We start from the raw sequence: 23,622 nt of genomic DNA, 5'->3' as shown, positions 1-23,622 counted from the left end.
CTCCTTAGACCCAGGCTACTTGAGGCACTCACTTGTCACCTCTGGGGTCATGTGTATGTGGGTGTCATGTCCTCCCAGGAAGACTGAAGGCACTCTCAGAGCAAGGACTATCTCCTAGAGTTCTCTGTATCTCCCTCAATCCTGCCACACAATACCACAGTTTTAGCTCAGAGCCTTGCACACAAAAGGGTTCCAATTTATATTTGTTCAAACACCTTGGAAAATGAGTCGGTATAAAAAAATTACTGATTTGTAAATAATGTTAGCCATTATTTTTAGGCACTACTCTATGCTCAGTATTATAATAGTTGGAAATAAGAGAAGTAAATAAATAAAGGATAAAATAATCATCACCTAGGAAGTGAAACCTCAATGGGAAAATGTAGTTAGCCTACAAAGCCAAAGAAAGTAATTTCTAAATCCTATTGATTCCGACTATAGTTCAGAATGAGCTCAGAAAGAGAAGGGTTAATACGCATGGGAGAAAGAGGGCTTTGGCCTTGTGAACAACGGCAGGGAATTAGATTTTTACAGCCCTGGCTTGCATTGTACAAAACAGTCCAGCCATGGAAACAGTTAAACCCTTACCCCTCAGGGGGGAAATTTCCAGGCTTAGCCCATCCTGGTGAGGATTTTCACGGGGTTGGGGCTGGGAGGACCTGGAGGGCATCTTGCCTCTTGTTTTCATCCCCCGATACTTTAAAGCCCGGAGTGTCCTGTATTGCATGGTGTGATGCTGAGCTCCTTGCTTTCCTGTCTGGTGTCAGCTGGGTGACCCAGAGTCGGCCAGTCCTGAGGAGTCTGGCTCACCTTATGTCACCACCTTCCTCTCATTAACAGATCGGTTACTGGAACGAAGATGATAAGTTTGTCCCTGCAGCCACTGATGCTCAAGCCGGGGGGGATAATTCCAGTGTCCAGAACAGAACGTACATCGTGACTACAATCCTAGTGAGTACTCAGTCCTTCCTCGAGGTTACCCAAGATGCAAGCTGGACCCCCACCAAGGTTTTCCCCAGAAGTGAACGCTGGTCATTCTTCTTGCCCAAACTGCATCATGGGTAGAAAAAAGGAGTGGGAAAAGGAGTTTCCTAGAGGTCAGAGGTACTGTTCCACTTTGGCTCTGCCATGATTTCTCTTTATGCCCTTGGATGAGTCACTTACTCTCCTCTGTGAAATAGTTTCCCCATATATGAAACATAAGGGTGAGACTAAATTGTGGTGCTTCTCAGACTCCACCCTCCCACAGTTGAAACCATTTTCAAAGAAAGCCTCCTAAAATATAGCACCTAAAGTGGATATAAGTGAAACTGCTATTATTTTCAGTGATTGATCATAAGAAGCCTAGAGCCTATTTAGGGTGCTCTTCCCCAACACAGGGCCCCCAGAGGTACCTCCAAAATATACAAGAGGTCCTGCAACATAATTTGAAAAGCTGTGTACCACATCTCAATGGTGAAACATTTTTATTTTAATAGTTTGCTTCCTTAACCCAAGAAGTTTTGTGATGGGGGGAGCAGAAATGCAGGAAGTGGATTCAGGGGCTAGAGAGACATCCCCAAAGTGACCCAATGTTGGTGACATCCTCCTCTGTCATGCCGAAGACCTCCCTAACCCATGAGTGGTCACATACCCCACATTCTCTGTCTCCCTGTTTCTCCACCAGGAAGATCCTTACGTGATGCTCAAGAAGAATGCCAACCAGTTTGAGGGCAATGACCGCTATGAGGGCTACTGTGTGGAGCTGGCTGCAGAGATCGCCAAGCATGTGGGCTATTCCTACCGTCTTGAGATTGTCAGCGATGGGAAATACGGAGCCCGCGACCCCGACACAAAGGCTTGGAACGGCATGGTGGGAGAGCTGGTCTATGGAGTAAGTTCTCCACAGGGTGGGAGGTTTAAGAGCAGAGGAAGAAGGTTTGACAGGAAATCATCGGGTGGTTGGCTGGCCATCCCCACAGATGACTACTGGACTTCATAATTTTGTACTGTTCCTGATGAAAAGTTGAGGAGTCCAAAATCCAATGTCTCAAGACATTCTTTCTTCAGGTTCTTGGTCCCAGCTCCCTCAACAAAACTCAGTTTAGTTTTGTGACCAGGATGAGTTGTCACTTCCCTTCTCAAAGTCATATATGGCTCCCTCAAATAAATTTCTTCCCTGGTGTTAGATGCACCCAGATCTAGCCTAACTTTCTCATCACTGGCCCCAATACTCCCTTCTCCTGCACCTTCTATTTCAGCCAAACCACCCAAGTCATTAGAGTGCTCTCTCCCACTCTGGATCTCTAAAATTCTACTCCTCCTCCAAAACCTGTATCAAATATTATTTTTTCCAAGGTGTCATTTTGTTCTTCTCATAACAGGTACAAACTCCCCTTAACTGTTCTTGGCTTCCCCTGTAGAATTTCGTTTCTGCTTCTGTTAGGGCTTATCCTGACTGTAATGGTTATCTATGTAATTGGGGTAGGTCTACTTCATCTTTTTATCACTCCCTATACTTGAAATAACGCCATGAACAATTGCTATAAAATCTCCCATAAATTGAAGCAGTTTGAAGAAGCCACCAAATGCCTGAATTGTTTTAAGTATTTTGGGAATCATTGAGAATTCAAGGATCTGATCCCTATCCTCAAGGATGATAACATTTTATTGGGCAGAAAAGACAATGTAAGAGAATAGTAAAATATGGCACAGTATCAAAGTTTAGGCGATACTATGGCTAACATAAGGTTCATGCAGCTCTCAAGAAGGATATGAAACTTGACAAGTGGCCATATTCAAATAGAGAGAAGGGCAGCCCGGGAATTTCTAAAATATGAACAATAGAATGGTGATGGAAATACATAAGGTGTGAGAGTGAGAAAGCAGTGGTGATTTTTGTAGAGGGCTTGGGTGAGGAGTAATCAGGGTTAAGTGAGTAAGAAATGACAAGGGGAAATGTGTGGATTGCTTCAGTGGGAATTGGGAGATCACGAAGGTACTTAAGTAGAAGAACAATAAATGGTAACGTAAGAACAATCCAGCCGCCAGTAGCAGGAAAGGGACCACCGCAGCTTCACTCAGGGCAATGGAAGAATGCAGGTGGGGTTACTGAGCTGAGCATGCACAGAGCCCCAGGTTGGCACTGAGCTCTCCCTGGTCAGGATGAAGCAACTATTTAGAAGCTTTTAAAATCCCATTGTCTCATATCAAAGCACTAAGAGTCATGATGGCCATGAGAGCCATACAAAGGGAATTCAAAGAAGAAAGCGATGTAATAAGGAACATCTTCCCCAAGAAGGTGGCTTTTGAGATGACCTGGAGAGATGGTTAATGGATTGAGGGATGGGATGTGCTTCTACTCGTCCTCCTCCCTCTACTACCTCTCACTTTGGGAAGTGCCATTGATAAAAGACAGAGACCTAGATGGTTCATGCTGCATCTGGAGGTTTGTTTCCATGGGAACCTCCATCAAGCTTGTAAGGTCATCCCCATGGCAACTGCTGTGAACTTTTCACCTCTGCCACTATTCATTTTCACCTTCACCCCATGTAATGCTGGTCCCTTAATAAAAGGCCTGTGGGGCAGAACAATTGTGCGATCACCCTGAGAGGCACAGCCAGCAGTCAGTGTTGTGTCACTAGCTCATGTGTAACAAATCAGAGTTACCTCTGAGTGCCTCAGCTGCCAGCCGCCCCCTCCCCAGCTCCTCCCCTCTGGCTGGCCTGCCCCTCTGCCCAGTACAAACTGTATTCTAAAGACTCCATGATGCGCCCAATGGGATGCCCTCCCTTGATTTTCATTTGGCTTTTCTTTTCTGTTACCTGAGGAAAAATAAAGGGATTTAGGGGAGTATCTCTCAGCCACAAATAACCAGTGAGGTAAGAAAAGGCTCATTTGGAGGCCTCCAAATGTATTCTTTTGATGCCTTTTAAACAGCTAAGCCAGTCAGGATCCCTCTCATCTTCTTTTGCTCCCTCTTTCTTTATCAGCAACTGTGTAGTAGCATTTGAGCACAGTGTGTGCCAGGTGCCACGATAAATACTTTACTCACATTATTTCATTTCCTCCTCATAACATCCACCGAAGGTGGGTATGATTAATACCCACATTTTACAGATAAGGACGCTGAGGCCCAGGGAGGTTAGGTAATGTGGCAAAGGACATACAGCTAGTAAAAGGCAAGTCGGGACACGCAGCCTGTCTTTTGTACCCTATTCTGAGACATCACACCATCCACATTCTGGCCCATATTAAATGGTGCTAAGAACAGCGACAGTGTCTGCATGCCTGGATGCCACAAGCTGCGAATAAAGCTTCCATTTCTTCCCCTTCTCTGTGCCTGATTCACAGGTGACTTTCTTGTCTGCCCTTTGTCTTAATGAAGCAGAAAGTCAGTGAACTTTGCAGACAGACACTTGGACTTGAGTTGCCAGCTTACTGACTACATGACTTCAACTATTGAACTCCTCTGAAGGTCACCCCTGAAAAACAGGGGACATGCCTTATTTGTCCCAGGGCCATGGTGGGAGTATTCACCTACACAGTGCCTGGCTCATGGTAGATCTCCATCCCTGACAGTTTTCTTCACTTTTTGCTTTTACCTACGGCATCAAAATTGTTCACTGCTTCCCCAGGATTGTTCCTAGACATCACATACTTTGCTTGGGGAATCTCCTAGGTCAGTGGTTCTCAAAGTGTGTGGTCTGGACCAGCAGTATCAATATCACCTGGGAAATTTTTAGAAATGCAAATTCTCAGGTCTCACCCCCAGACCCACTGCCACCTCTGTTTTTAAAAGCCATCCAGGTGATTCTGAGGCATGCTCAGATGTCCTAAGATGTCAGTTTAAGTAAATCATTTTAAGGACCTGTGAAATGCTCACACTTTAAGGTCCTCTCACAGATTTGAATTCATTTGACCATCACAAAACAATCCTGTCAAATAGGTAAAATAAAAATTACGTTATGCCTCTCTTTTTTAAATGAGAAAATTGACATCCCAAAAGACAATGGTCTCTCTTAAGGCTATCCAATCAGTGAGTCACACAGCAGAGCAGCCAGGTCGACTTTCCCAGATCAGCTCTGCCCTTGACGGATCCTGCAGAGCTCCAGGATCTACTCAGGTGCTGGAAACCAACTCCCCAGACCTCTCAGTCACTGCAAAACAAGCTAAACCACTGCTGCTCTGCACAAACCGCCTTCCCTCTCTGGACCCGAGTGTTGTCCTATCTGGAAAATGAGGTCGCTGAATTCAGCATCATCTCCCACTACGTGTGTATCTTACATACATGGGTCCCCTTTGCTGCCCAGAGGTCCAGGGCCAGATAATTTTGGACATAACTGTAACTGCTTCCCCCTCCTGGAAAATCTCGGTGCATAGTGGTTTTTTAAAGGTTCTGGGAAGTCCTGTCCAAAAATAACCTGCTTCGATTTGTGTTTCCCAATGCTGTGTGTGTGTGTGTGTGTGTGTGTGTGTGTGTGTGTGTGTGTGTGTAACAATTATGAACATCCTTCCAGAAACAGTGCTCCATGAAACAAATATTGGAACTTCTGAGTGAACTAAGCATGCAGATGATGTGGTTCTGTGATTTTTCCCATCTGCGGTTGTTTTATTAACTCCCCTCAGGAGACCTCGGACAAGCACATTGAGTTTCTGTCACCACTTTCTAAGCCGGTCTTCATACCTGTTGGGTAACTTCTGCTCAGGCCCTCTTAGTCATTTGCATTGCTTTTCTCCACCATTCCTTTTCTATCCATGTTAGGTTCCAAGAAAAGAGTAGATAGCTTCTCCCTTGTACTAGTTTCTAAGTGTTTGTAAAAAATTATCAAGATTTATGCAGTGGGTGTTAGAAAAAAAAAAACTACTATGAAATTCACACCTGACTCCGAGCCACGTTACGGAAAGTTTCTTTCTGTGAGAACTGAAGTCATTCCCAGACACTTTATTCCATGTAAGGCACTTTTTTGATAATCCCAGCCAATGAGAGTAGCCAGGGGAAATCTCTAAGCCGCTCCAGCGGGGCTAAGCGGGGCCCTCATCACACAGCATCTGCCACCAGCCTCACATCTGGACGGTTGCGCTGCATCATAAGAGAAAGCAAGCTGTCTCCAACAGTCTTGCATAGACATGTCTCTCTTTCAGACATGAATGTTGAGGCATCTGCCCATTGAACCCTCTTGGATTTCCAGGATCTCTTGATCTGAGGCCAACAGAGCAGGGGATTTTCAGCGCGCAGATGCCAGTGCTTCTGCCATTAGGGAGCAGTAGGGAGGAGCGAAGAGCAAGTTCTGGTGGCCCTGGGTGCCTCCGGATGAGCATTTCATGCACCCTTCTTATGTGTATCTACAGGTTGGATTTAAATTTTTAAAAGTGAATTACCTGTGTATTTCTTAACAGTCTTCACGAAAAGAAAAGTAATGGAGATGCTTCCTTTCCTCCTCTCTGCCTGGCCTTTACTCACATAATTCCCTCTTCCTCCAAGGGTTCTGTGCCAGAGCGACCTGTCAAAACCCTACTCTTCCTTCAGTGCCAAATTTATATGCCACCTCTTTGATGGTGCAGCCCCTGATCTCCCCACCCAGGATTAATCCCTCCCTGGTCTCCTGTAGCGTTTTGTATTTCTTGGATAGCACATACCCAGCCTACTCTTGTAGATTGAAAAATTGTCTAATTGGTGTGTGTATGTGTGTGTGTGTGTGTGTGTGTGTGTGTGTGTGCATGCTTGTGTGTATACCAATCTCTCCTACTAAGTTATAATTCCCTGAGTATAGAGACCATAACTTACCCACAGCTTTCAACCTAGGGCTTGCCCATAATAAGCACGCAATAAATGTTTATTGAGTTAAATTTGCCTTCACCACCTTGTTAGTCAGGACTACCTTGCTGCAGGTAAAAGAAACCCATTTCAAACTGGCTTCGGCAAACAGAAAGATTGGTTCATGCTCCTACAGACAAACAGAAGAATGCAAGTATACTGGCACCTGATTCTAGGGCGTCCACGGTAAGGCCTGAATTTAGGGTGGCCCAAATTATTTCATCATGGATCAGCTTCTGCTTTGCTCACTCTGACTCTCAGAGCTAATGCTCACTAAACCGACTCGGGTCCTAGGCCATCCTTGAATGAGTCATTCTGGCCAGGGGAGTGAAGTACACTGGTGGCCACACCTGGGTTATGTGTTTAACCATGTAAGCTGGGTGAGCAGCCCCATTTGAACCAGGAGGACTGAGAGTAAGGCAGGAGTGGTTCTTCTAGCAGAGGAAGGAGGCGTGACTGCTGATGAGGCGAAACAACAGATATCACAACAACTCTCTTATAGTAAGGTGATGAAGATGCCCCTGACAATTCTAACTATCAATCAATGGGATAACCTCTCCTGTAGGAAACGGAGCTGATCATCCACTTGTCAGAAATAGTTTATAGAGAATAGGAGGGTTTGGACTTCTAAGGTTCTTTCTAATTCTCGTATCCATTAAGACACAAAATAATATTCACAGTGAAGAGTGAAATGAGAACAGAGGAGCTGCTGAGCTCAACTGCATTTTTTCTTCTATTTTGTTTTTCCAGAGAGCGGATGTGGCTGTGGCCCCTTTAACCATCACCTTGGTCCGGGAAGAGGTGATAGACTTCTCCAAGCCATTTATGAGTTTGGGGATTTCCATCATGATAAAAAAGCCCCAGAAGTCCAAGCCGGGGGTCTTCTCTTTCCTTGACCCCTTGGCTTATGAGATTTGGATGTGCATCGTGTTTGCCTACATCGGAGTGAGTGTCGTCCTTTTCCTGGTCAGCCGCTTCAGCCCCTACGAATGGCACAGTGAAGAGTTTGAGGAAGGGCGGGACCAGACCACCACTGACCAGTCCAATGAGTTTGGAATATTCAACAGCCTATGGTTCTCCCTGGGAGCCTTCATGCAGCAAGGATGTGACATCTCTCCCAGGTCAGTCAGCTCTTCCTAACCCCTTTGCTCAATGCTATATTTTTCTTGGAAAAAAACAAATACTGGAAAGTTAAGGGATAGGAATTATTTGCAGACTTCATTGTAGTCAGTGTTTCAGCTGTGCTTTACAGCCAACCATCCGTTGAGTGCAGGCTGTGGATTCTCTGGACACATCCTGTGTCTGGGCCAGCTCTGTCTGCTATCTGGTTGATGTGTTCTGTTAAGATTCACGGGCATAATCACAACTCTGATGTTCTGTACCTGAAAGGTACAGAGAAAGGATGGGACAACAGTATGGTACAACTAAAATGTAATGAGTACCTGCCATATGCCAAGCAAGGTTTTGCATTTTCTACATGCATGTGTCTCATTGAATCCTCACAGAAGTATAAGGTGGAACTGTCATTATACATCCTCTTATGAACGAGGAACCCCAGAAATGTTGAATGTCTTGCCAAGGCCACACAGCTAGTAGCTAGCTGAATTGAAGGAGCACGAAATTATGAGTGGGTTCTAGCACTGACTCTAGTACGCTCTGTGTTGACCCTGAGCAAGTCACCTGACCCTAGTAGATCTTGGTTTCTTCATTTTTAAGAGAAAAGCATTCTCTTTTTCTTGGTTCTGAGAAAGACCTTGTAAATACTCCAGTTCCAATGCTGATAGAAATTGGTTTCTTGTGGTTTGAAATTGGGGTTCTTAGAGGTGCCTCAACTATTGCACTGAGAGTACTGGGATGACCAGATCATTGAGGTTTCAGCCCTACTCGTGAAAACAGAATAGCTCCATTTTTGTCTGTTTTATATGTTGGACTTGTGACTAGCATTTTGTTTGAAAAAGGATTCTGAAGCTAAGAAAGAAAGAAAGAAAGGAGGAAGGGTGGAAAGTTGGGGAGAGAAATTTGAAAACTACCAATCTAGACCAATTCCCACACTTACTGACCTCCTGCCTCTGTCTATAATGTTCTTTCAAGCACATTCTGAAATGTACATGCCACAGATCCCCTCCAACTCACTGGATAAATAAGCACAGACTGTATTTCCTTTTGCAGTTGCTTAATCTTTCTCCACTAGGCAGTCCCTTGTTGATTACCAAGTTATTATACTAAAGCATGCAGGGAGGCATGGCTAAGAATTTGTCTGCCATGGGTAGATTTGCACACACACTCAGTTTCTGGGATATAATTGTATATATATCAAGGCCTCGTCTCATGGACATGTGCTAGAAGCATCTTTACCACAGATAAGATGGTTTTGCATTTGAGCATCAATGAAGAGCAATATTCCTAAGTGGCAATGGAATAAAATCTTCCTGAGGAGCTTCCTGCAGGACTCATTTTGCCTGCTGTATCATTTAGACAGTCTCATCGTTCACCATTATAATCTTGTTTTTCTTTAACTAAGAAGACAGTCGGGGGATGCGTGGGAGAGGAGGTGTGAGACTGGATACTTAGCCAATACTGGCTAACACATGGTGAAGAGTAGATAGAACCAAGCAGGGGAAGGGCTTGCTTAAAAATAAATCAGTCCGGTGGATAAACAATGAGAAGAAATGATTCTTATCTAGTCAGGATAATGTAGGGCCATCAAAACATGCGAGTGTCTCATAAGACCCATGGCTTGTTTCTTCTCTATTAGTTTCTTCCTCAGTGGGCATCTTACCTCCTGATGGCACCGTTGTGGTCTGATAAGGTGGCCAACTGCTGAGTGCTCTGCCAGGCATGGTTTTTTTTTTGATCTGCACAGAGGCTGGCAATGGTTGTTTCAAACTGAATAGCAGCTTCCCTCTTTCGCCGACCCATGCATTTCACACTTCACCCCCAACTTTCTGCTTTCATTCCTTTGTTACTCAGCTGGCCCCAGAGAGGGTATTTGAGTTTCTGACCTCTGGCTACAAGAGGATTGTCAAACTGTGCTTCCAGGACTTCTGAGGGTTCCACTAGGGTACCTTAGGAACTGACACAAAGGCGAAGATGAAACTGAATGGGAATATACGCAGCTTCTCTCCTCCCAATCTTCAATAAAACAACTCTACTCTAGGCCTCTGTTTTTCACGGGTAAAATGAAAATAAGTGTTCCTATCTCAAGTATAGTGGCGAGGTTAAAAAGAGGTTGATACATATAGAACCCATAACACAGTATCCAGCTAGGACATACGAAGCATTATAAACAGATGCTATTTTTAAATTATTTTATCTGTTTTTATATATTGGGCTTCTACTAAACTTCACTAGAAGAAAGGGCTCTCCCATTGATTGGAAAGCCAGTGGACTTCTCTCTTCTGGGGAAGTCCAGGGTCAGAGCAGAAACAGCCAGCAGTTCTCTCCGGACCAGCAATACCTAGATTCCTGAGGTTCTTCCTCACTGGGAGGATGAATCTATCATTTTGGATTAAAATATCTGACAGACAAAGGAGTAAACCTGCCAGAAAAAGGAATTTAGCCATTGAGATAGACTCTTCCTTATAAAGACTACCCTGGCCAATCCCAGAGCTTCGGGCCTGTAGAAACCCCCTGAGTCAGAATATACATCACAATGTTTTTTTGGAAATACACGCTAAAGAGAAAAGGCATACACTTCACCCTGCTAGGGCCAGACAAAAAGACAAGGATACTTAGCTCGGGATCAGAGCCAGAGACCAAGCAGACAATGCAAACACCAGCGGAAGCTTTTGTTTTTGTCATTTACACATTTCCTGATGTAGTCAACAAGTTTCACGATGTGCATAGTGCTGTTAGACACTGGGTGCTACGGAAGAAGGACCTTGTATACTTTAAACACCCTTTCGAATGAGCTTCATTTAATTGTTGTTGCTATTTACTTAAAGACTATACCGTAAATCCTCACTAATTTAGAATCTGGGGAACTGTTTCATCTGAATTATATCTGCATTCATACACATGTAGCTCTATCTCTTTTTAACCTCTTCAAAATTCATGTTGATGTTTATTAACCAAAGCCAACAAAATATGGCCAAATGTGGTTGTCTGCAAGTAACAAAATAACCTAACATGACCACAGCAATATGAACAGTGTCTTGCATTATAAGAAAAATGGAGACAGACAGCCATGGTTCAGTGAAATCAGGATCAGCTGTTCTGTGATTCTTTTCTTCAAGTTTACATGATGGCAGCTCCCAGATACTGTGTCCATAGTCAACCAGCAAGAAGGGGAGGAAGTGTTGCCAGCCGTTTCTATCTCTCTGGATCAGGAAACAAAAGACTACCAGAATACTGTCCACCCCAAGAAGAAATCTGCTCCTATCTTATTAGTCAGAACAGTGGCCCGCGATCACTTCTAATGGTAAGGGAGGTCAGGAAGGCAAGAATTTAGGTGTTCCAGCCCCTAGAGTAGAAGGGGTGGGAATGGATTTTGGGGAGTCAATCAGCGGCATTGTCCTAAGTGTCTAAAGTCAATGTTTTCTGCACCAGCACCATGAAAAGATAAAATAATATGTAATTAGCACATTCAATGATGTGTACCAGTAAATGCTACTGAAATGTTTTAAAGGCTCTTCCCTCCTCCCTTTAAAATGTTTATATGAAAAATTGGTTTTGTGTAACCTATTTTAACATTCAAAGTTAAAATTTACTTTAGCTGTGATCACAGATAAAAATGCCATCCGTGAATTGACTTGTAAGCCTACTTCCTATGCCCAAAGATCTATTTTTAATATGAATTTTAGATTCCTTTTTCTCAGAGAGAGGAAAATTTTGAGAAGGGATAAATTAAAAGAGAAACAAAAATCATCACAGTCGAAATTTGTCTTTAGTTCCCTCAACTTTCCTTTCTGTCCCTTTTCCCCTTCTTGTGCCCAATGTTATTCATTTATTCAACAGATATTACTAAGTGTCTACGATGTGCAGAGAACAATACTAGGTGCAGAGGATATGAAGCTATATTGATGATGGAGCATGGGGGGTGAGAGTCTTTGCTTCAAGGAGCTGGCAGTATAGCGGTATAAAGCAGACAATTTTGAGGTGCTATGAATAAAATGAATCTACTGTAGCAACAGATAATAAGGGAAATGGAATTAAAAGAAGCTTACTTAGGGTGTTCTGAGAAGGTGTCTCTGAGGAGCTGATAGGTAAAAAGAAGCCACGCTTATTGGATTCGAGAGATGTAATAGCCATGTGCAAAGGCCCTCAAGTAGAAAAGAGTTTAGTGATTTCAAGGATGGGAGGAGTGACCAGTGTGTCTGACTTGTAGTTAATGAGAATAGGGACCTGAAATAACATTTAAGAAGTAGGCAGAAGCCAGACCTTTGTAGGGCCCCATGGCCATGGTATACATAGATTTGGAGTTTACTCTAAACAACAATGGAAAGACATTGGAGAGTTTTAAGCAAGGGAAGAATTGATTTGCATGCTAAAATGCCACTCTGGGGAGCCGTGAGGGAAATGATTTAGAGTAGAGAGTAGTCAAGGGGACCAAGCAAGATGCTTTCATGGCCGTCCAGGGGAAATTACGGTGATGGAAATTATGATGATTTTGGAGGTGGATTTGCGGTTTACTCTGAAACTAGCATTAACAGCACTTGCTGATGGATTGTCTACATGAGGGTGAGGAGAGGGAAGAGCCAATGGTGTAGGCAGGGAGCATCTGGAAAACATGGACGCTCCAGAGACCTTGGGCTCTGGGTGGGATCATTAAGATGATCTAGACTAGAGCATCTATCTCGTTTGACAGATGGGGAAACACACCCAAGAGAGAGAAGGATTTTCTCTAAGGTGACTGAGGCAACACTCTGACCTGTTGAGACCCCGTCCAGTGCTGCCTACCATGCAGCCTCAACCCAAGGCCCCGATGCCTGCAAGTGAACTAAAAGGGAGCCTCATCAGCTCTTTATTCCCACAGCCCCCACTTCCCCATTGGCCTTTTCATGGAGTCAGTACTTTTCTGGGTTCACATGACCTTAGGAGAATGAGAGGGAGGTCTTAGAGGAACAAAGGAAAATGGGAAATTATGACTTCAGCTTTTAGAAACTGTCTTTTATTCCTGATCTTATATCAGAATGCATGATAATTATCTCCACCTAGTGAAGATAATTACTCTCAGTGAGTAGTCTCAAGCGGAGGAGTGATGGCACTTTGGAGATCTCAAGGAACCCTATACAACCCACCCCTCCAGCTAATGGACTTGTCGGGGCCCCTGTAACTGATTCACCATGGGAACAGGGTGGCCAATGAGCAGAGCCCAAATCCATAACCAATGACAGCCTGACCTTTGCATTCACACACAAATTCCATAGCAACCAATATGCCTCCGCATTGAGAGAGAAGAAACCTGCCCCTCCATCTCCTGCTCTCCCTCCTTCCCCCCTCCCCCCAAAGATAGCCAAGCAACCCCCTTCCTCTTGCTCATCTTGATGTTCCTTGAGTGGTGCAGGAGAAAGAAGGGACGCTGAGACTACACACACATGGAAACAGCCTGAAGTTAGAAAACATATGCCTCATTTAGGACATAGACTCATTGCTGCAAGGAACAGTGTCACAAGGATTTATGGGCAGTGATGATGCAAATAATCTGTAAATAGATGCTGCGAGTCTTGGGACTGGGTATGGGGGTTTCTGCTGGGATCCCCTGCATCAGAATAGGGCCAGCCGAGTGGCTCAGTTGGTTAAGAGCTGGCTCAAGAGTGCGAGCTCTGAGCAACAGCGGTTCGAGTCCCAGCCCAAGCTGAGCTGCTGCTGAGCTGCCAACAGGTGGCAGGATGGCTCAGCTAAAAAAAAAAAAAATCTTTGGCTCAGCTTAAAAAAAAAAAAAGAATCCCCTGGGTTGTCTGTCAAAATGCAGGTTCCCTAGAGCTGCAGAATTGGGAATTCTGCAGTTGAAGAAAGGAATGAATACAAATGTTTCACAAGGCCTCTCCTTGCCCCAGGGCAGATGGCCGTTAAAGTTTGAAAGTCATTGAACTAGGATGCTGCCTAGGGAAATCAGTTTAGAGGTGCAGGAAGCAAGATCCAGGGGTCAGCCAGAAATGGTGCCAATCAGCAGCCATCAACACTGCCTGCTCACTGCCCTGTGGTATGTTACCTGCTAGATGAGCAAAGCCCTGGGCACACAGGAGGAAATTGTGGCCATTGAAGGCAGAGGCCTTGCCAGTGGCCCTGTCTCCTCATAGCAGGAGGAGCTCACAAAGGGATTCCCCTTCATCATGTTCCCCTCGCCATTAGCAAGCAATGGCAACACAGAGGGGCTGGCCCAGGGCAGGGGATCCTGCCATTGTGGCCGGTGTGGTCTGCACATGGACTGTCTGTGAGCGGTCCCCATCACTGGGGAACTCCAGCTCAACGCCTCCTTCCTTTTCAACTTCAATCCTCTGCTACCGGATGCCGAGACCCAGAGTCAGGCTCTGATACCGAGCAGTTTCACAGACCACTGAGAAGCACACGAGTCCCAGTTTCAGAGGCTCCGAAAGCCACATGGAAGTATTAAAATGGATGCAGCGGCAGGAGGATCAAAGCTGCACTGGATACACAAGCGAAAAGCATCCTTTTCTGCATCTCAGCCAGCAGCTCGGCCATCAGCAAGGGGGAAATCAAACTGCTTGCTCTCTATAGATGGCTCTGGAAGTCTGAGGCTTGAACAGTTCAATTGACAGAGAGATTTCTTTTTTTCTCCAAACTCACAATAGGAAAATTTTCAGAAAGTGTTTCACAGAGCTGAAAAGGGTGTTTAGGACCATTTATTCACTCATTAAATGTTTATTTGGCATCTGTTATGGTGGCAGACATGGTTCAAGGTGCTTTGGGAGACACCAATGAAAAAGCAGAAAAACCTCTGCCCTCCTAGAGCTTCACTTCTAGTGAAGGAGGCAGGTAATAAACAAAATAAAATGTAATTAGCACCCACACCCCAATTTGACAGGTGAGGATCGCACAGATAATTAGTTCAGCAACACAAGAATGGATGTCAGCTCGAGCTGCGGTGAACTGGGGAGTGCACGTGTCAGCTAACGAAGGCTGCTCTGGCTCAGCCATTGCCATGGGAACTCTGTGCAGATGAAACAAAAGCACACCTAGATTCGGCTCGTGGGGCACCAGGTGGAGACCCCTGGAAGGATCGTGGGGAGTATAAAACACCACTGTACCTTTAATGCACTTAGACACACTTGGCATATCATAGTTGTATATTTTTAAAAAGGATTCTCTTCTCCTGTCCCCCCTCCATGTCTGGTTCCATATGTAAAAATCTGCTTGTCATGTTTTTCTTTTCTTTCACATGCCTTGGAAAATCCAGGCCATGGATGGGGGCTGCACTGGAAAAAAGGTGGTTCCCACATCTATATCCTGTGAGGCCTTCCCATGGCTACATTTTCCTCAGTTCCATATTTTCCTGGAAAGAGCCTCCTGTTTCTTTTTAAACCCTCTCTGGAAATACAGCGTCTGAGATCAAGAGACCCAATTGTTCATCTGGAAAGAAGTACTAAATTCTACATGGGGAAAAATGAAAGCATAATTAATTGAATTGATGGGGAATGCACGCTCAGACTCCTATGAGGAGTCTGATGGTTTTCAATATGAGTTGGGTATACCATCCAACTGTGGCCAAGGAATGCTTGTACCCTAGCTATGTTCAAGGGAGATAATGGGTGCATTAAGCCCAAGGAACACGGCAGAAAATAAATGGTGTCGAGTACACAAATGCAGAAACGATACACCTAGGATGATGACAGTCACTGTGGTTATCTGGTGGCTTAAGGAGAGAGGGACTTAAAATAAGGAGGCACAGAACAGAGTCCTACAGCGGGGCGGGGGTGGGAGGACACAGGCACACAGGAGCAGCTGCTGTCACGGGGGTGGGCCCACAGTGTTGGAGGAGGAGCTTAGGAAAAAGCCCAGTCTCAGTCTACTGATAGCCCACTGAGGGAATCCCTTCCTCTCTCTGTCTCACTTTCCCCCCTTCAAAACGGGAGCAAGACAGTCCCTAGTATGCCCAGCCCCCATCTAAGGCTTGTCTCCCTCTGATCCCCAGGTTTGGCCAAGGCTTTAGCCAAACCAAGTTGAGCTTATTTCTGCTTCCTCAGCCCCATGCCATTTGCATGCCCTGTCTTTCCCTCTACTTGGACTGGCCTCCCCCTCTTTTCTGCTCAACTCCTTCCCCTTTTGCAAATGCTGCCTTCCCGACCCCAAGTACACCTCCAAAGCCATGTTTTATGGTGACGGTGATAGCTTGAACTCTGGAATAGGGATGCCGATGACTGAATCCTAGCTCTATCACTTACTAGCTGTGTAAGCTTGGGAAAACAGCTTCTCTGCACCTCAGTTTCTTCTTCTGGAAAATGGAGATGATAAGAAAAAGACCTACTTGAAAAGGATATTTTGAGTATTAAATGACATGTGCATGGAAAACTTGACCTTTGCATAGGGCTGACACACAAACAGTAAATGCTGTCACCATTGTCATCTGAACTTGTGAGGGCATCTTATATCTTCAACCCTATGCTGTAGTTCCCATATCTACTTCTTATCGAGCACAGACTGGCAAACTTACCTCTGCAACATATTCAAAACCTGACACGGTGTGTTGTGTGTTGTGAATACTCAATGCGTGTTTGTTTGTTGGATGTGTACTTCCTAAGACCATGTCATATTTTTCATTTAATGGAAAGAACAGCAATGTAACGGAGAGAGTTTCTGGCTGTCACTAACTATGTGTGTCATATGGAGCCGCTCAGTCATGGTCTTTGAATGGATTTGGAGGAAAAGCAGGGCACTGGAGAAAAGGAAGTTAAATAGACCCTGAAAACAAAGTCCCCTGTCATCCTAATGTTGCCAGTTATCCCGTTATTCAGGAATACTCTAATCTTTTTACTGGGAAAGTAGTAGTAATAATTGCTTTCATTTGTTGCACCTACTATGTGTCAGGCACTCTGGTTAAGTGTTAGATCATGTGACTTCTAATCATCATGACAACCTCTGCCCAGGTACATCAATACCATTTTATAGATGAGAAAACCGAGGCTCAGGGTGATTAACTTCCCTTGTCCATGGTTACCCAACAGAGCTGGGATTATAACCTGTGTCTATCTGATTCTAATACCCATGATTTATCCTTGACACATCACTGTTTTCCAAGGCCAGAAATCTTCTGAAGTTCTTAAGGCTCCTGTGGATTTTTAGAATTAAAATAATAATAATAATAATAATAATAATAATAATAATAATAAAGGCACCCCTAACTCTTTGTTTTTTCCAATAGATATTTTTTGCTTTGGGTTTTTCTTCCATTATTATTCCTACAGTATCTTTGTCTTTAAAAGCCATCCACTGAGGAAGGAAAAGTAAGCATCCAGGGGTATATTCTGACCCCACAAAGAGTGAGTGCAGCGTAGTCAGCTGGGGTGAGGGAGATGGTGAAACAGAGACAAAAGCAAAGATGCAACTGGTGCCACTTTGGAGAGGCCAACCTGTGGTTTCAGCTGGGAGGTGACTGTGGGCATAGGGTGGGCTCCACAGTCAGAGCCAAACATGGGAGAGGGCATGTTTTTAACTGTAGCACTTTAAGTATGAATGGTTGCAGCGGGGAGAGGACTTAAAATTGTGCAGGTGAGAAATGAGCTGGAGTCTACACATTTATCCTATAGAAAGGGTTGTGCAAATGTGACAAGATGTATATATAAGGATATTCATTTCACCGTTATTTTAAAAAGCTGGAAGTAGTCCACTGTCCTTCAGTAGCAGTTTGAGGAAAGAAGTGATATTTCATCGTCCAATGGAACACAATGCAGCTACTAAGTTGGGTGAACAAGGATGCCTGTGCTGCTTTGTAAAGACCTTCAGGCTTGCACAGCAGGGAAATAGTGGGTTCTGGTCCCAAATTATAGGCTCTTTTCACTGCACCACGCTGCCTTTCTGGAACACAGGGAACTAGGGGAATGTGTAACCGAGGGCTGAATTCTGTGGTGTGCAGTCGGTGCCAGCGTTTTTCTGAGAAAGGAAAAACGAGTGTGGGTTGCAGTGAAAAGAGACTTCTGGGAAGCACTGGACTGTGCCTTGAAAGGTGAGATAAGATTTTCTACAAAAGCAAAGGAAAATGAAGAAGGAAATCTCTGGTAGGGATCACCATGAACAAAGGCACTGAAGCAATCATGTGTTGAGCTGTGGGACCTGTCAATCAAAGTCATCCCTAGGTACTCATTAGCCAATGGTTCAAAGCTCACAAAGTGTAATGACACACTCAATACCATGACTTTTGGGGCCCTGTATCCTGATGTAAGGCCACGCAAGTATCACCCAAACACACAGAATCTAAAATAGGCTGTGTTGGTCTAGTTCTTCAGTTGCCATGAGAAAGCAACTTCCAACTCCCTGTGGAGTACCTTTATTAATAGGTGTTAAGGCTTGGTCAACCATGGATGGAACCATGTCAGCCAGAGTCTAATTTCTGGAACTGAGAAGGTCCTGGGGGGATAGTCAAGGAGTCCCAGCCACTTCAGCTGCCAGGTTATTTATCTCCTGAGCAGCAGGCAGAAGGGGCTGTCAGGCAGAAAGATGCCTTCCCCTCTGCGATTCTGGCTGAGCACTCACCTGGTATGCATCTTCTCTTTCATGTCCTATCCTCTGTGTAGGTATCTACTCTGGGAATGGGGCGACAGAATGGAGAAGGTGTTTATTTTGTTTTGTTTCTGGTTACTATGGCTATGTATTTCTACAGATAGAAGAGAGGATTACTTAGTCAACTGTTTTAACTGGGCACCATCTAGGACCTAAACCTTGCCCTGAGCACCACGCTAAGCACTATGGCTAGTGCGAAAAGCAAGAAACATGAGTTCAGACCCGTGATTTTGTAAGTCAGTAGAAGAACAAACATACATAAGAGAAAAGGTAGATAAGAAAGCAGAATGTGTATTTGAATAATTCTCAAGTGCACAATTTATAGTTAATAGGTAGACAAGACAGAAAGGTCAGCGAGGACTCAAATGCCCTGCGCTGGCTTAGTAGCAAGGGAGACTTGGGCTGGTACCAAGGAATAAGCTCTCCTTGAAGAAGAAACTCCAGGCAAATTGGTCAGGGCAGCGGGGAGGTAGCTTGGGGTGGTGGAGGGGCAAGGAGCCCAAGCAAAGAAGGGAAGACAACTGTGTTTTGAGACCAAGTCTCCCATTATTCAAACAGACCCGGGTTTGGATCTTTGTCTACCAGTTGCTAGCGATAGCGCTCGAGCTAGTCACTTAGCTGCCAAGCCTGTTCCCTCAACTTTTAAAAGGGGGCCATTAACACCAGTATCACAGAATTCTTATAAGAATACATGAGCAAACAAAAGCTACAGCATGTTACCTGCTGTCTAACATAAACCAGGGGTTCAAAAGCTCTTCATTTCCTTTCCCTTCGTTTGTGTTAAATACTTTCCTTCCTTTCCACTCTGTCCCTGGCCTCGCACCAATCATTTATTCCCTGCTAACAGCTTTCTGAGACTCACTGATGTGCATCTCTTTTCCTGCCTATGCTCCTGGCCCAACAGCAGCCAGAGGGAAGTCCGGAGGCTGTTCCCAGGAGAAAGGGGAAGGCTGCCAGGTGCAGCGTTGTGACTCGAGGATATTGGCAGAATTACTCACTCCACCCAGGGTTATTCCTCAGCTCAAGCCTGCACAGAACCTAGACCTGAGCTCCTGTCTGCTTCCCTGGCATCACTTCTCTCCCAGGCAGCGACCCTTCCTTGCCAAGCCACACTGTCCACCAGTCTCCTCAGGATATCCTGGGTACTTGGTTATATTTCTTAGTGGTCAGAATTATGATGGTTTTGTCTGCATCCCAGAGTGACAGGTACTGATTTTGCAGGACTTATAAATATGCAGGTATGTTCAACATAGTGGTTAAGAGCCTGAGCTCTGGAGCAGACCTGAGTTTAATTCTTCCTCTTTCACCAATCTTCTGTGTGACCCTTGGCAACCAGCTTTGCAACCAAGTGCCTCTGTTATTATTGCTGCATAACAAGCTACCCCAAACTTGTGATATAAAACAGCAGCCATTTTATGATGCTCATGGGTCAGGAAATTTGGAAAGAGTCACAGTAGCGTGGTTTGTCCCTGTGTAAAGATGCCTGGGACCTCAGATGGAAAGACTAAAAGGCTGTGAATGACCTGACAGCTGCAGGATAGAATCGTCTGAAGGCTCCCTCACTCGCATGGCTGGCAGTGGGGGCTGTTGTCCTGAACACCTCCACATGCCTCTCCACGTTCTGCTTGGGCATCCTCCCAGCATGGTGGCTGGACTCCAAGAACAAGTGTCTAAAGAAAAGCTGGCAGAAGGTGTATTATCTTTCACGGCCTACACTCAGAATCACATAGTGTGACTTCTGCCATAGTTACAAGCCCAGCCATATCAAAAGGGAAAGCACATAGATTCTACCATTCAGTAGGACAAGTCATTCAGTAGGCCAAATCATACTGTAAAAAGAACACGTGGAATGGGAGAGGCTGATGTGGTGATATTGGAAAATACAACCTGCCATGCTTTGTGTATAAAATGAAGACATTACTTTTTGGAATCATTGTAAATATTCAATGGGATGAGGTATTTAAAATACTTAACATGGTGCCTGATATTATAATAAATGGTCAATAAAAGGTATGTAATCTCTCGCTATTTCCATGTAGAGATATACATACATATGACATTTATATTGGTGCTTGTTAATATTCCATGCTTCTTAATATTGTGTGTCCACAATTTATGCTAATTATTTAAGTTAATGAGTCTATAGATTATATCTTTAATGAATCTATAAACTATAACCTTAAAAGTCAGGTCGTTTCTTGTCTAACTACCTCATTTTATACTTTGGGAAAGCAACTTTGAGAGAGTTCACACAGCGGGTTAAGTTAGCACTGAGCATTTTATAATCCAAACTTGGACGAAGCATTTTTGTTGCAAATAACTCAAGTGACCCTTAACAAACAATGAGCAATTTTTCAAAAGACTGATATTTAGATTTCAACACCTTTCAGGATACATCATCATAATCCCTGTAGGCAAATGAAAACAAACAGGAGGAACACAAGAGCTTGGTGTGTTCTCATTTTGCAGGTCTGAACAGTGAAATGAGCAAGGTCGTTGCTTTGCTGAGACTGTATATATTGTTCCTACTCCCCAGAGCCAAGGTCCCCACCTGTAGGCAGCATTTGCTCAGTGAATCAGCAAAGCAGGACAATCAGAGTTAGAAGAATTGAGTTGCTGTGCCTTTCCATTCCTGAGCACAGAGAAGTAAAGCCAAGAGGAACAAAACAAAAGGGGTGTGGCTTGTTTTTCCTCAGCAAGGCTGTGTAGGGAGTCTGGCTGGACAAGGACAGGAATCAACAGAGACAAGTGTGACCAAGTGATCTTGGGCAAGTCACTTCCCTTCTCAGAGCTCAGGTTTCACAGTCTGAATGATCTGACATTCTACAACGGAAAGTTTTTACTGAGCCCTTTTGATCAGTTCTCTCCTTAGTTTGGTGGAAAATACACAGAAATAAGAAACATAAGGTCTTTGCTTTCATGATGTGTATAGTCTACATAAATAGGGAGATAAGACTCACACATAAGGAACAGTGAACTTACCAAGCTGGGGTGTGTCCTGGGCTCCAAGTGCCATCCGTGGGTGATCCAAAGAGGAGAGGTGGGTATTGGTAGGTATTGGTAGGTCGACCCATCTGGCTGGAGAAGGAGAAAGGGCAGGCACATCATTAAACCAGAAGGAAATCCATCAGGCCCATGGCTCTTACATTTCACCCTATCTACTGCATCAAAACTCAAGGGAGAAAGGACATTTTTCATACTTATTATAGAGAAGATTCATAGTTTATTTTTTTAAAACTTCAACTTTTTTTTTTTAAGATTTTTATTGGGGAATTAGTGGGATGGGAACAGTGCTGGGGAACTGGGGAAAGGGGAACAGACAAGTTGCTGTCCTTTTGTTCTTCAATCTAGTTGTGGAAGATGTTGCTTCACTGGCCCAAGTTGGCACCATCATTGCGCTCTTCCCGGGTGAGGCAGATCTGTCTCCGGCTTCTGGACAGCCACTCACTGCGGCTGTTGGCCGCTCACGCTGGCTGCTGGCTACTTATGGTAGCCCATGGCAACCCACTGCCACAGGGACTGCAGCCTATGGCATCGCCAGCGACTCATGGCAGCCCAGCTCCAGGTTGAGCTGTTGTTCAGCATCTTAGCTGTGGAGGGCAGTGTCACTGGCCCTCATATGTGGGATCTGAACCAGGGCCCTCTGGCATCCCAAGCCAGTTCTTAACCATCTCGCCACTCGGCCGGCCCCAACTTCTTTCTTAATCAGTGGACATTTTCCTCTAAAATTTGATATAAATGCTAAGCAAAGGACGATTTTAACAGGAGATAGTTTTTCTTCATAGCTTCCCCGTTTGACACACAATTGATTGTTTTTAATTTTATTGAGGCATAACACAAATAAATTAGTGCACAATCATACATATACAGCTCAATTAGTTTTCCTAAAGTGAAAACACCTGTGTAATAAGAACTCAAATTAAAAAGTATAGCAGGTCCTCAAATACTATTGTTTCATTCAATATCATTTTTTATAACATTGATGAGATAAACTCTTGTTTATATCAAGTATTCTATGATAAAACCATTTTCAGTATGTCATTTCACTTGAAGTCACAGAACCTATGAGTGACGTTGAATGAGGACTTACTGTAGAATACTACCAGAATCTCAACTCTCAAGCACCTCTTTTTACCCCTTCTCCATGTAAAAGTAAACGTTATTCTGACTTCTGACATCATAGATTAATTTTACTAATTAAGCTGTTTTTGAATCTCATAAGTGGAATCATATATATGTGTGTGTGTGTATATATACATATATATATATGCATTCTTTTGTGTCTGGATATTTTTGCTCAATATTATATTGTGAGATTCATCTGTGTTATCACATATAGTTCTAGTCCATTAATTGTCGCTTTTGTATAGTATTGTATTTTGTGGCTATACCACAATTTATTTATCCATAAACAAAACCAGAAGTGTGACTGTCTTTGCAGATAAACATTTGGGTTGTTCCTAGTGTGAGGCCATTATAAATAATGCCCCTATAAATATTCTTGTAAAAGTCTTTTGATGAACATATGTGAATTCCTATGTAAGAGAAGAATTCCTAGGCGCATGTTATTTATAATTTCCTGTTGTAGATTCTGCCAAACTGTTTTCTGAAAACAAATTTGCACTCTTATCAGCAATGTATATGAGTTAGTTACGCCACATCTGCCTTTTTACATTTTAGTAAGTGGGTGTGTTATAATATCACATTATGGTTTTCATTTGGATTTACCTGATGGCTAGTACCTTTTTTATGTTTACTAGCCATTTGTATAGCCTCTTTTATGAATACCTTTGTAAGTCTCTTGCCTTTTTTTCTCTTAGGCTATCTGTCTTTTTCTAATTGTTGTGCAATCATTCTTTATATATCCTTGATACATGTCCTTCTTCAGATGTCTGTATTATCAGTATCTTCTATTCTGTGGCTTGTCTTTTCACTATCTTGGCAGTGTTATGTGATGAACAAAAATACATAGTTTTAATGTAGTCCATTTAGTAAGTTTTTTTCTTACGGCAAGTACTCTTTGTGTCTTAAGAAGTCTTTGCGTACCTCAAAGTCATAAAGATACTCTTCTATAATTTCTTCTGAAATTTTACCTTCCACATTTAGATCTATGTGTCATATAGATATGTGCAAGATAGAGGGTCAAGGGA

The 23,622-nt window shown here is 43.8% G+C and overlaps 1 protein-coding gene across 3 annotated transcripts in view; it reads left to right on the top strand.

Moving 5' to 3' along the window:
* Nucleotides 1-23,622, top strand: part of GRIA1 (glutamate ionotropic receptor AMPA type subunit 1) — a 286,291-nt gene that overhangs the window by 191,318 nt on the left and 71,351 nt on the right. For all 3 annotated transcript variants that reach the window (XM_019657747.1, XM_019657746.1, XM_019657745.1), the window contains exons 9-11: nt 841-951; nt 1,667-1,873; nt 7,547-7,917. In XM_019657747.1, the coding sequence (XP_019513292.1) occupies nt 841-951; nt 1,667-1,873; nt 7,547-7,917 (689 nt within the window). The remainder of the gene's footprint in view (nt 1-840; nt 952-1,666; nt 1,874-7,546; nt 7,918-23,622) is intronic.

This window comes from Hipposideros armiger, unplaced genomic scaffold (genome assembly GCF_001890085.2).
Source record: "Hipposideros armiger isolate ML-2016 unplaced genomic scaffold, ASM189008v1 scaffold_279, whole genome shotgun sequence".
NCBI classification, from domain to species: Eukaryota; Metazoa; Chordata; class Mammalia; order Chiroptera; family Hipposideridae; genus Hipposideros; species Hipposideros armiger.
Note: the sequence above shows the minus strand (reverse complement) of the source record. Positions and strands in the feature narration are given on the sequence as shown.